General features: G+C 54.8%; 3 protein-coding genes across 3 annotated transcripts; 1 reads left to right on the plus strand and 2 right to left on the minus strand.

The window, feature by feature from the left end:
* Positions 1 to 109: 109 nt before the first annotated feature.
* TSSK3 (testis specific serine kinase 3) lies at positions 110 to 1,660 on the minus strand. Its single transcript, XM_055573818.1, has 2 exons — positions 1,516 to 1,660; positions 110 to 796 (listed from the first exon to the last, which is right to left on the minus strand). Exons 1-2 carry the CDS (start codon positions 1,658 to 1,660, stop codon positions 132 to 134), a joined length of 810 nt encoding a protein of 269 aa, XP_055429793.1. The 3' UTR covers positions 110 to 131.
* On the plus strand, positions 453 to 3,190 carry FAM229A (family with sequence similarity 229 member A). Its single transcript, XM_055573816.1, has 3 exons — positions 453 to 2,356; positions 2,438 to 2,584; positions 2,742 to 3,190. The coding sequence occupies exons 1-3, from the start codon at positions 2,220 to 2,222 to the stop codon at positions 2,842 to 2,844; spliced, it is 387 nt and encodes a 128-aa protein (XP_055429791.1). The 5' UTR covers positions 453 to 2,219; the 3' UTR covers positions 2,845 to 3,190.
* A 5,161-nt stretch (positions 3,191 to 8,351) lies between these two features.
* On the minus strand, positions 8,352 to 11,725 carry LOC129647350 (translation initiation factor IF-2-like). Its single transcript, XM_055574484.1, has 3 exons — positions 11,641 to 11,725; positions 10,612 to 11,435; positions 8,352 to 8,501 (listed from the first exon to the last, which is right to left on the minus strand). The coding sequence occupies exons 1-3, from the start codon at positions 11,723 to 11,725 to the stop codon at positions 8,352 to 8,354; spliced, it is 1,059 nt and encodes a 352-aa protein (XP_055430459.1).
* Between the last annotated feature and the right edge of the window lie 1,082 nt (positions 11,726 to 12,807).

Genomic DNA, 12,807 nt, shown 5'->3' on the forward strand with positions numbered 1-12,807 from the left:
GGCTGGGGAGGGTGTAGGTAAGTTTAGGATAAGTAAACTTAAAGTGTAAAATATATATATCACCATTTTAGAAGCGGGTTTTTGGGTTTGCTTTCTCCCCCTACTTTATTGGGGAGGACTTGCCATTGCTTTTATGAAGTGCTTGCTAGCCATGGATGCCAACTAACTTCTTCAATTGAAGGCCGGAGAATCATGTCTGGTTCCAGGAGCCGCTTGAGCAAGTCCTGGCATTCGGCCGAGATGCCCAGATGAGTGGGGAAGGACACCCCCTTCTGCTGCTGCCACAGCATCTTGGGGATGTCTGTGTCGTCAAAAGGCAGGCTGGCACAGAGCATGACGTGCAGGACCACGCCCATGCTCCAGATGTCACCCTTCCTGCTGTCGTGCGGGATACCCTGCAGCACTTCAGGGGCGGCATAGGCGGTGCTGCCGCAGAAGGTCTGGCTCAGCTCCCGGCGCGATTTGGGCAACACCTTGGCAAAGCCAAAGTCTGTCAGCTTCAGGTTGAAGCCCTGCAACAAGGCGTTCTCACACTTGAGGTCCCGGTGGGCCACGCCACAGCCATGGCAGTAGCGGATGGCCTCGACCATCTGACGGAAGAGGGCCTTGGCCCGGCTCTCGGGCAGTGGCCCCCCATTCAGCACACAGTCAAAGACATCCCCTCCTTCAGCCAGCTCCATCACCAGGTAGATTTTCCCGTCGGCAGACTCCAGCATCTCATACACTTGGATGATGTTCTTGTGGTCCAGAGTACGGACAATCTGGAGCTCCCGAGGCAGGAATCTCTGGATAAACTCTAAGGAAACAAAAGAGATGGAGGATCAAGTCCAGAAGAGCCTAACTCCTCCCTCTGTCTCCTGTCTTCCATCTTCTGTCTGCCCACCATGTCTGGGTTGTGGGCCTTGGTTCCCTTTAACAGCCTTCAGTGTCAAGCCGCCTGGACACTGCAGAGTGTTCACTTCTGTCTTTGTAGGTAATGTATTATTCAAGGGAACTAGTCCATCAGCCTCAGGGACTGTTGTGAGCAGCCTGTGAGACCATGGATAGCAAAGTGCTTGGGGAACTTTTAAACAAATCTATTGAACTCAGTTACTATGAGGCCTGATTTGCCCACAGCATGGTAAGCTAGCTCCTCTCACCTGTGCCCCCTGACCCACAGTTCTTTCCATGAGCCCTGTCTTTTCCCCATCTCTCTCCCTTGCACCAGCTCCTGCCCTCTGCTAGCCCTGGCCATGGCCTGGCCAATCAGTTGACCTCCTAGAATAAGAAAGGCCTAGTAGGCTCTGACTCTGCTTCTGAGGGTCCTTCACCGCCTGCCACATTCATTTTGGACTTCGAGAAGGTGTGATTTTCCTGGACTTCCTCTGTTCCCCACTGACTGACCCCAGAGCCAGAGCCTCTCTTGCTTTCTTTAGTTTAAGACTAAAGGGGAGGAGGGAATTGATTCTTCTGACTGGAGGAAGCACCCACCCACCTCAGCCAGCCCTCCCTTCCTCCAAAGGGGCCCCAGCTCACCTTCTGGCCCTCCCATCTTGTCTATAATTTTAATTGCCACTTTTCTTTGGTGTTTTTTGGAAACTGCTTCTTTGACTTTTGAGTAGGTCCCTTCCCCAATGGTCTTGCCCAGCTGGTACCCATTGGAAAGCAGAAAGTCCTCCATGCTGTCTAGCACCTCCTTCCTTCCTATCACCCTCTCAGCTCATGCTGCCTCTGCGAGGCAGCGCTACTCCACCATCGCCCTCGGCCCGCTTCTTTTACCCCCAAGGACTTCATCCGCAGCAGCCCCCAGCGCTACAACATTCTCCGTCTGGACACAGGAGCCGCGGGTGGTGGGAAGGGAAAGGGTCAGACATTTTAAAACTCTGGCCCAATTGTGATGTAAATGCTGTGTGACCCTGGGCCAAAATGGGCAATGCCCCTATCTGCCCTCACTACCACCGCAAAACCCAGCACGGGTTAAGTCACCTCCGTGCCCCGCCCCCGCGCCAGGCAGTGAGTCGTAGCCCCGCCTGTAGGGGTTGCTGCGATGTCTGCGCTCGGCCCGGGATGCCAGGCTCTGTTCCGTGGACGCCCCCATCGGGCAGCAGGGGGTCTGCGCGACCCATGGCCAGAGCCCTCCAGCTCCCGGCTCGCCGCCGCGCTAAGTGCCCGGGCGGCGCGGGGTTCTCCGGGTGGAGGAACGGGTTCTGTGAGGTCAGCGCGCCGCGGCCCGGGTCACAATGCAGCCCTCCCCCTCGACGCCCGGGCCGGGACGCGCCGCAGACACCTGCCCGGCTCCGCCTGGACCGGAGCGTCCTCCCGCGGCCAGGGCTCCGGCAGCTGCTTCCAGCCTGGGACCGGCCTCGGCCTCCGGCAGGTGAGCAACGGCCCGGGGGGCGGGCGCGGGGAGGGGGCGCCCGGCTGCCCGGGAGCGGCCTGACCGCCACTCCCCGCGCAGAGCGCCCCGGGGCCTGGACATGAGTGCCCCGGAGCCCCCGCAGGGTCGGAGATTCCCCATTGAGGCCGGAGACTCCCCTGGCCTTGCCGCCGCCCCCGAGTCCCAGGACAGCCCGGAGCCCGTAGCTACGGAGCACAACCCGGTCAGGTGAGGCCAGCGCCCCTGCCCGCGGCCCCACCCCTGCCGGCTTTCGGTCCCCAGACCAACCCGCACCCACGGCCGAACCTCTGGGACTGATGCGCCCCCTACAGGATGGGGTCGGCCGCCGCCTCAGCGCCCCCTGTCGCAACCCCGCTTTCCGCAGGCCGCTTCGACGCTGCCCCGGCTGCCACTGCCTGACGCTGCTGCACGTGCCCATCGACGTCTACCTGGCCATGGGCGGGAGCCCCCGGGCCCGCGCCACCTGAGTGCGCCTGCGCACGGCGGCTCCGCGGGAGCCGGGCGGGGACGGGGCCCGCTGCGGGCCACCACGCTGAGGTCGCGCGCGCGCCGAGCACGAGACAATGATGCACATTTTAAAATAAAAGAATGATGCACATTTTAATAAATCACAGCATAAACTGTTCTTTCCACTCCGGCTGACCGTGTCTCTCTTATCCCGTCGGCTCGGGCCCGCCGGCTGCTCCGCCCCATCCAATATCACCTTTCCCTCTGCTGCTTCCTCCCTTGGGCCCACCCCCAGGGGCCCGCCCTTCCCTCCGGGTCGGCTTGCTTCTGGCTGGGCACCAAACCCTCCCCTTTTTTTTTCACTGGTCACGACGCCCTCCAGGGCCGTGCTTCTGCTTGGGCGCTGCCCTCATCCTTCTCCCCGACACTCCCCTTTGTCTCTCCAGGAAAATCAGCATTACTGTGCTGGACTCTGGGGGCCCAGAAAAGCTTGAGACTGGAGGAGATGGACAGACAACTCAGAATAAAGAGAATGGCCACCTACCCCGGGCCCATTTAATTCTCCAAAGATGGAGTTTGGTTTTGCTGCCTTCTGTTTTGTGACCCTGAGCCTCTCTGGCTTTGTTAGAGGGATTAGGGGCTGCCCCCACCATCTCGACCCCTGGTTTCTCCTAAGGACTGGTGGGGTCAGAGAAAGACTGGGGAAGAAGTCGTTTGAAAAACTGATTTCTTTTTCCTATTTTACAGGTGAGGGAACTGAGCCTTAAGCCACTTGGGCCCTTGGCCGGGGCCCCCCAGGTGGCTGCTGATGCTTGTGCACTCCTCGGTGGCCTCAGACTTTAGGCAGCAAAATGCATCCCTAGGAGGGGCCCATGACAGGAGGGCTGCCTGGAAGCTGAATGAGTATTTACCACCTTCTAATTTTGCTTTAATGAACTTGTATTATTTTAATATCAGAAAAAAAGATGTAACCCAAAGGTCAGGCTCAGTCTCCTGTCCCCTGAGATTTAAGGACACTTGACTCAGCGTGGGGTTTCCCAGGTGGTGCTAGTGGTAAAGAACCCGCCTGCCAATGCAGGAGATGCAGGTTGGATCCCTGGGTCAGGAACATCCCCTGGAGGAGGGCATGGCAACCTACTTGCCTGGAGAATCCCATGGACAGAGGAGCCTGGCAGGCTACAGTCCATAGGGTTGCAAAGAGTTGGACACGACTGAAGCGACTGAGCACGCATGCACGCACATACATCCCTGATTATCTCCTCTGGGCAGGGAACATGGCTGCCTCAGCTTCGAAGTCCTGGGAAGTCAGCATTCCCTGGCAGTCCAGTGGTTAGGGCTCTGCACTTCCACTGCAGGGGGCACAAGTTCAATACCTGAGTGGGGAATGAAGATCCCAAATACCACACAACACAGCCCACCACCACCTAAAAATAAATCCCAGGAGGGGAGAGCTGCTTCCCCCAACATGATGTATCTATTCCTGGGAAGGGCAGTGATTGGCCCATGTTTGGCCCAAATCACAAGCATGTTCTTTGGGCCAGTTACCACTGTCAGGGAGATGGAAGACTACAGTCGACCAGGCTGAGCCACAGGTAAACACAGTCAGGTGATTGACAGCATCGCTAGACTAGAAAATAACGGGTAATGATGGAGAAAAAACATTTCAGGAGCAGAGACTGCTTATGCAATGATCAAGCACCCCTGGGAGGAAAAGAAGCCTGAAAAAAAATGGATAGAGAGTTTGATAGGGGCCAGGGAACGATACAGCTCCATGGCAATGAGGAGCCTTGGAAAGTGTGACCAGGAGTCAGGCCACTGGGTTCTCTTTCAGGTTTTGTGCCTGTCTCAGTCAATACAGATCTACTAGCCAGGCCTGTGCAGGACGTCAGCCATGAAACTGACAAACATGAGCCTTAACTCTCATGAAACTCACATGGCCTGGCAATGACCTGATGGGAGGCAGGTCCCTTCCTTCTGGACCCATTTCCTCACTAGCTTAAAAAAAAGAAAAGCACCAGCTGATCTCTATGGACCTTCCCAGCCCACAGATGCAGAATTCTTCCCATTCTTCCTTTCTCTCTTATCTCCCTCATTTCCTTTCTCTAGGCTTCTGGAATCCTCCTTTCCTTCAAAAAAAAAAAAAAAAAGGTTTACTGCCTGTGAGTTTCCTGGTGGCTTAGTGGTTAGGATAACGGAATTTCATTCTCATGGCCCTGGTTCAATCCCTGGTCAGGGAACTGAGATCTCACAAGCTGTGAGACGTGGCCAAAAAAGAAGAGGGAAAATTAAAAACTTACTGGCACTTTCATATGTTTGGTTAGTGAGGGATAACAAAAAATACGGACAAACACCTTGCCAATGGGCCAGACTCTGGAGCTAGATAGCTCTAGAATGGCCAGGAGCAAGAGGAAAGGGCATTCCAGGTGGAAGGAATACGGTGGGCAAAGGCCTGGAGGCAGGGAAGTTTAAGGAATTCAGTTCAACCAACTTTCACTAACACCTACCTGGGACACCAGGTGGTGACAGGTCCCTTCCCCTTGGAGAGCTCAGAATTCAAGGGACCCAGGAATGAGTTAACAGAAGAGAAGCTGGATCAGGGAGACCTTGTGTTTGAACTTGTTCTGTAGATGACAGGCAGAGTGCCAGGCTCCAACCTGGGTCACTTGACTCTATTTTTCTTTTCCTTTTCCATAATGTTCTCTGTTGCTTCTTCCTTTTTCCCCCAGGAAAAGCCACTGGCCTAAACTCTAGTCCTAGATTTGAGTCCTGATTGTCATTTACCAGCTGTGCAACCTTGGGCTAATTACTTAGCCTCTCTGAGTCTCTTTCTAAATCAGTAAAATGGGGCTAATAACATCTGGTGGAAGGTTTCAGTAAAGTCATGCACCAGGCAGGAATCTCAGGCACAGCTAGCACTGAGCAAAAGAGGACACTGCCTTTGGCTTCAAGGGGCAGCAGAGAGCCAGCTAGCCATGTCCCCAAGGGTTGGGTATCTGGAATCTCTCTTGCCTCCCTTTGTCAAGTTCCTATCAGTCCTGCTCAGGAGCTAAGGAACTTGGGAGCAGGGGGCATTTTCAGGGGAGTCCCCAGGTAGGAAAAGCAGAACTGCCTACCTCACCCTAGAGGATAAAGCTGTCCCCAGACCCCAAAGCTACCCAGGTGGCGCTAGTGGTAAAGAACCTATCTACCAATGCAGGAGACGTAAGAGACGTGAGTTCGATCCCTGGGTCTGGAAGATCTCCTGGAGAAAGGAATGGCAACACACTTAAGTATTCTTGCCTGGAGAATCCCAATGAACAGAGGATCCTGGTGGGCTACAATCCATGGGGTTGCAAAGAGCTAGACACAACTGAAGTGACTTAGCATGCATGCAGACCCCAAAGCAAGGACCCCCACATCCCAGCCTCATTTTCTGCCTGAGGAATGGGGAGGGGCCCAGTCAAAGAAGGATCCTCAAATCCCTGCCTTCCCCGACTTCTCTCTCAAACACCTTATTAGCCAGTCCCTCCCTAAGGGACCCTCTTTTAGAAGGAGGGGGCGAAGTACAGATGGACCCCCCCCTCAGGTTACCATAGAGATGGCAGGGAAAGGGTTGCTGTATCACCATGGCAACAATTGACGTCAGCACTACCCTTTCTCATTGCTTGATATGAGAGGGGGGCAGCCACCCCAACCACAAGCAAATCCCCCACAAAGCCTCCTCCCTTTACTGAGCCAATCAACCAAGGGGTCGACAGGCTTAATATAGCTCAGGAGTTAAAAGCACAGACTCTGATGTCAGTCAAACCTTGGTTCAAATCCTCTTTTTGCATGGTTTTAGCTGTTTAAATTTGAGCAAGTCCCTTAACCCCGGAAGACTAGTATTTACAATGGGGATAGAAAGCTACATGCCTCCAAGGGTTAATGTGAGGACTGCAGGGGATCATGCAGGTGAAGGGCATTAGGCCAGTTTATGGGAAGTGCACACTGATGTTAGTGACTCTCTAGAACCCTGGGGACCTGTCAGGGCATTGTGGCTTTTCAGATATAGACTCACAGCCCCTAAAAGGCTTCCAGGATTCCTAAGGACTGGCCCTGAGTTTGAGCACCTCAGAACTGGCGGCGGGGAGTGGAGGGCGGGTATTTCCTTGGCGGGACAGTGGATAAGAATCCACCTGCCAGTGCAGAGGACGCGGGTTCAATCCCTGGTTTGGGATGATCCCACATGCCACGGAGCAACTAAGCCTGAACACAACTACTGAAGTCCACACACCAAAAAGCCTGTGCTCCACAAGACAAGCCACCACAATGAGAAGCCCGCGTACCACAACTAGAGAAAACCCACATGCAGCAACAAAGACCCAGAGCAACCAAAAGTAAAAATTAATTGATTAATTAAAGAAGGAATGGGGGAGGTGAATCCAGAGACAGTGGAATTTCCCGACTCTGAGGAAACCCCAGATGCCACTTTCCTTGAAACCTCATCACATCCGAACCCTGACCCAACTTCCTTTTCCTCCTCCCATCTGCCTCCTTCTCCTAGGCCTTCTTAGCAGCCATCTACCTCTTGACACTCCACTTGCTCCTCTAGGAAAAAGCATGGATGAGGGCCATTGGGAGACATCAGGCAATCTGACACCAGGTAGATCAGTGGGTTGGACCCCACAGGGATCCACGGGCCTCTTCCCACCCTCCCTTGGGGTGAAGACACTGGAATCATTCTCACTCCCTCTTTTTTCCCCAGGCCCCAGTCCAGGTGCCCACAGTTGATTCTCTAATTCTACCGTATTGCCCTGAATCAGACTCCAATTGCTACTCATCTGGATTACTCCAGCGGCCCCCCAACCTATTTTTTCTTTTTTTTTTTTTAATACTTTTTATTGATTTATTTGACTGAGTTGGGTCTTCATTGTGGCCCCTGGGATCCTCACTGTGTCATGTGAGATCTTTCACTGTGGCACGTGGGCTCACTATTTGTGGCACAGACTCTCTAGTTGTGGCACTTGGGCTCACTACTGGTGGCACAGAGGCTCAGTTGCTCTGCAGCCTGTGGGATCTTGGTTCCCTGACCAGGGATCAAACCCACAGCCTCTGCAAGGAAGTCTCCTCCTAACTGGTCATATGGTCTTGTACTTTCTTCCCTGCTTGATTCCTCCAGCCCTAAATTATTCTATAAAGACCACAACCCAGCCGTGTAATTCTCCTATTTAAATCTCATCAATGGCTCCTTTACACCACTTGCCCAACCACGAGGACACCCCTGAGTTCACAAAACCTTCTTTCCACCTTTCAGCACGCTGTTCCTTCTGCCTGGAATAGCCTCCTCACCCCCCTTTACCCCTCAGATCTCCACCAATTGTCAGTCCTCAAAGAAGGCTCCTCTGACCACCTGTCCGTTCCCTCCCAGAGCAGCTGCTTGTCCCACTGTGTACTCACTTCTTCCCTGATCCTTGCTGAATGCCTATTTACCTCATTACACTACAGACTCACCAAGGGCGGAGGCTGTGTCGTATTCATCCTGACATCCTGGGGCCAAGAATGGAAGGGCTCAGGAGTTGGTAGAATGTCTGTCATTAGACTGGCTACTGAACAATGGCTTGATGGGTCCACAGAGAAGAGGCCGAGCGCGGTGAGGTGAAGGAACAGCAGAGGCGGTTGGGGGATCTGGAATGGCCTCCCTAAGGAACTGACCCTGAAACTAAAATGAGATGCGGTTACCCACACAGGGACAGGGCGGTGAGAGATATGCCCAACCCTGAGACTGGTCTGTGCCACGATGAACATGGTGCTGATGACATTGTGACGAGGGAAACATTCAAGTCTTGGAAAGACAGCCGTAGCTGCTCTGTAAGAACAGACCCTGGAAGAGATGGCAAGTAGCAGCAGAGAGATCATTCAGGAAGCTGCAACCTCCCAGGTAAAAGGCGATGGGGCCTTGGACCAGGTGTGAGCAGAGGAGATGGAGAAAAGCAACTGCATTTTAGACATCCTGGAGAGGACAGGATTTTGTAACTGCTTCACTATGAAAATGGAGAGACAGGGAAGAGTCTAGAACCAAGCCCAGATTTCCAGTTCAGGCAACGGAGGAAACAGCCAAGCTGGGGAACATGGGAGGGACAGGTATGGGGCATGTCTGCTGTGAAGTGCAACATCCAGAAGAAGGGGGCCAGGAGACAGGTCTTGGGGAAGGGAAGAGGGGTCTGGGCTGAGAGAGAGAGAAGTGAGTCTCTGACAAAGGCGGGCATTAAAGGCACAGGAACTGACAAGATCCCCGGGACATACTACAAGGCCCAAGAACGCCCATGGTTAGGCAGTGAGCAACAGATGAGAAATTTGCCACATGGCGGCAACCTGTAAGATAGTAAATAAGTCAAGACTGCAGTGTTCAGAAACACAAAGGCCCAAAAATATTTCAAATAGGAAAGAGTGTTTGTGTCAAAGTCGGTCACTGCTAAAGGGTCAGGTCAGATAATGACTCATGAGCATCCCTGGGATTTAGCAACAAGGAGGTCAGTGGTGACCTTGAGGGGCTCTTCCCGTGGAATGGTGAGGGAGGGAGCCAGATTGCAGGGGCAGGGTGGGGAAGTAGAAACAACATGTGCACACAACTCTTTCAAGAATTTTGGCTGTGAAGGGGAGCTGGAGAAGGACCCAGGGTCTAAGGAAGGCTTTCTTCTTTTTCAAAGATAGGCAAGACTAGAGCCTGTTTGTTTGCTGCTGGGAAAGAGCCATCAGGGAGTCAGAGGTTGGAGACAGGGAAAGGAGGAAGGGATGAGAGGAGGGAAATTCCCCAAGGGGAGAAAAGAGAAGGTGAAATCCCCAAATATGGCCACACAACTGGGGGGAGGGTGGTGGCAAGCCTGTACAGGACTCCGGGGACTCCGAATAGCTGCCCACTATTCCCAGCAGCCAGTATGAGTCACTGGGGCAAACAGCCCAAACTGGCAGTGTAGGAAAGGGCACAGGGCCAACATGTTCCCCAGGGGGTCGGGGAGCAGGGCCCAGTCTGGGCTATGAGCCCTGAACCCCATGCCCTAAGCAGGACAAGGGCACAGGGAAGTTGTCTCACCCTTTGTAGGGGCAGGCAGAGTAAACTGGCTTTTCGCTGTCCCTTTCTGAATCTGTTTCCCTTTCTGCAAACTTTTTGGGGGGACAGGAGGGTGGGACAGGTGTCAGGGACCCTTTCTAGATTCCTTCCAGAAATATATGTGTATTTGAACTTGGCAGACAGTTTAGTGAAGACCCACAGACTCATCCCTGGCTTCCAGATAAGAATTCTGAACTAGAGTTGGCTGAGGAGTTTTCTGCCTCTGATTTAGTTTCCTGGAGCAAGGGAAAGGCTCCTGTAAGGGCCAGGCGGGCAGAGGTGGGGAGCTCTGAAGCCTGGAAACAGTGAGGCCTTTTGAGGTGTGGCGTCTTCCTGAGCACACCATCAAGGGTGTGTAAGCAGAAGATGGAGGCCCCTGGTTGAAATAAAAGGAAGGGTTGATCCAAACAGCAGCTGACCTTTCCTGGGCCCCTCTTGCTGCCTCTGTCCTTGTCTTTCTGTCCCTGACCCTGTGGGACTAGCGTCTCAGGGAATCCCCCAGCAGTGGTGACCAACCCCCGCCCCCTGAAGCGGCTGGTGAAGAAAGACCACCGACTAGACCCCGCCAGAGGGCCTGGTGCCGCCCCACTCCGCTCTGGCAGCTGAGGCCTCCTGCTAAAAACAGCGGGGCCCGAGGGGAATATGGGCTTTCAGGCCTCCCCCTCCACGTCCCAGAAGGTATTAAAAGAGGCCGAAGAGGCCTGGACACTATGCTATTCACCGAGACTGCCCACTTGGTGGTGAATTTTCTTCTGTCCTGGTGAAGGGGTCCAGAGGAGGGTGCCGGCGAGATAAAGGCCCCGGGTCTGGCAGCTTGGGGGGAGGAGAGCAGGTCCTTGGGAAGATCCCGAGAGGGGCCTCCAATCTCCCTCCTCCCCAGCATGGGCCAAAAGTGATCCCGACCCTCGCCCCGACGCGTCTGATCCGAGGCGGCCGCCTCCTTCCAGCGCGCCGCGCCTCCTGGGGTGACCGCTGCCCTGTCTCCCCTACGGGCGCCCCCAGGCCATGCCCCCTTACTGCCTGGACTAGGAGTTATGTTTCTAGGGCTGCCGGAGCCCGGTCTTGCTGGCGCCCGCCACCCGCCGAAGCCTGGGCAACTACTGGATGAGCCCGCAGGGCAGCCGCCCCCCGGGCACCTCCTGGCGCTGGCCCGCGCACAACCTGCTACTGCTGCTGGGGGCCACTGGGGTGGCGGACGTGCCCCAGGTGCACTGGCCCAGCTGCTACGGCGCGGGCCCGCGCCTCCTGTGAGCTCGCGGGGCGGGGCGGGGCGGAGGCGGAGGCCCCCGGGAGGGCGGGGCGGAGGGCCTCGGAGGGAGGGGCGGAGCCTACAGCGGGGGCGGGGTCTGTGGAAGGGGCGGATCCTCAGGCCCGAGGGTCGGTCAGGGGTTGGATAGGCTGGCCTGACTGTGCCTGGGAGAGAGAGGAGGGAGCGGAACTGGGTGATTAAGGGCGGGGCCTGAAGCAACTGTCCACGAAAGGCAGTGGGCGTAATCCCAGAGCGAGTGGGATTTGGCCCCGTCCTGGCGGCCCAGTTTTTCCTCCCTAGGTGGAAGCACAGGTGGCAGAATATTAACTACCAATACCTGGGCAGGAGGAAGGGAGATCTAGCTCCCCGGCACCCCCGAGAGCCGGTGAAGGGCGGGGCCCGAAGAGGGCGCGACCTCGGAGGGGCGGGCCTATAGGCGGGGCCTGGCGGAGGTAGGGGTGGGGAAGGGTGATGCCCGGACACGAGATCAGTCCGCCTTGCCTTCCAGACTCGAGGACCCAGAGGGAATGAGCCGCAGTGAGAAAGGCCCCGCGGGCTGGGCGTGGGTTTCTGCGGGGTTATTCATCCCTGCCCTTTTCAAACCACCACAGACATTTTTTAGGAGATTGACAGATTCGTCTCTATTAAAAGTTCTGTTCATCAAAAGACAACTAAAGGGGTAGAATAGAGTTTCAAAGAGGGCTCTTCAAACACAAGGCCAACTTGAGCCCAGCGCAGGGAGTGTGGAAACCAGAATAGATCATGCCCTTGGCCACCAACTGGGTCAGTTTCAGGGCAAGAGTGACCCCAGGCCCAGGCTTGGTGACCAAGCTGAATGACCTAAGTGAATTGGTCTGCTTGAAGGACACTCTCCCGTGTGTCTGTGTGTGCTTCACATTTGGGGGCATCTCTGAATGTTGCATCACTTCTGAACATGGTTCCGTTTCTCTGTGTTTCTGTCTGTCCCTAGTCTCTGTGTCCATTCATTTATTCAGCAAGTATTTATCAGGGCCTATTTTAGAGGGTTGTCTCAGATTTATATTCTGAATCACTGAGTTCAAATTGGTGAAAAGAATAGTTGAGGCTCCCTCATGGAGCTTACATTCTGATGGGGAAACAACAATAAAGAGAAGTCAGAGATAAACACTGTGCTGTGTTTGAGAAGGATGAAGTGGGCCAAGTACTATGTTGTATGGAGAGGGCACAACCTGTGTCTTGTTCACAGATCTAGAACAATGCCTGACTCATAACAGGGGCTCACTAAAGGGTGCATTAATGGATGGGTTGGCCAGGAGGTCCTATCTGAGGAGGTAACTGTAGATCAAGGCTTGAAGGGTGAGAGAGCAGCCATTTCAGACTCCGGGAAGAATGTTCTGGCTGGAGGGAACAGCCTGCATGGTTGTCTCTTGGGTGGCTCTTTGCCTTTAGCTATCTATCTTGTAATACCCCTTTGGCTATGTCTCTGTTCCTTTCTGTTGTCTCTCTGATGTTGGGAGCCGGGGGTGGTGGGTTGGGGTAGGAGAGTGGGGATGAGATGTGTTTCAATAGGGCCCTCCAAGGTCTCTGGAAGTGAGGTCACTGCTGAGTTGATTCACTCCACTGGCCCACTCTGGCCTAACCTGCCTGGTCTGGACATTCCCCTGGAAGCAACCCCTCCCCTCGGCAGCC

Source organism: Bubalus kerabau, chromosome 3 (assembly GCF_029407905.1).
Source record: "Bubalus kerabau isolate K-KA32 ecotype Philippines breed swamp buffalo chromosome 3, PCC_UOA_SB_1v2, whole genome shotgun sequence".
NCBI lineage: Eukaryota > Metazoa > Chordata > Mammalia > Artiodactyla > Bovidae > Bubalus > Bubalus kerabau.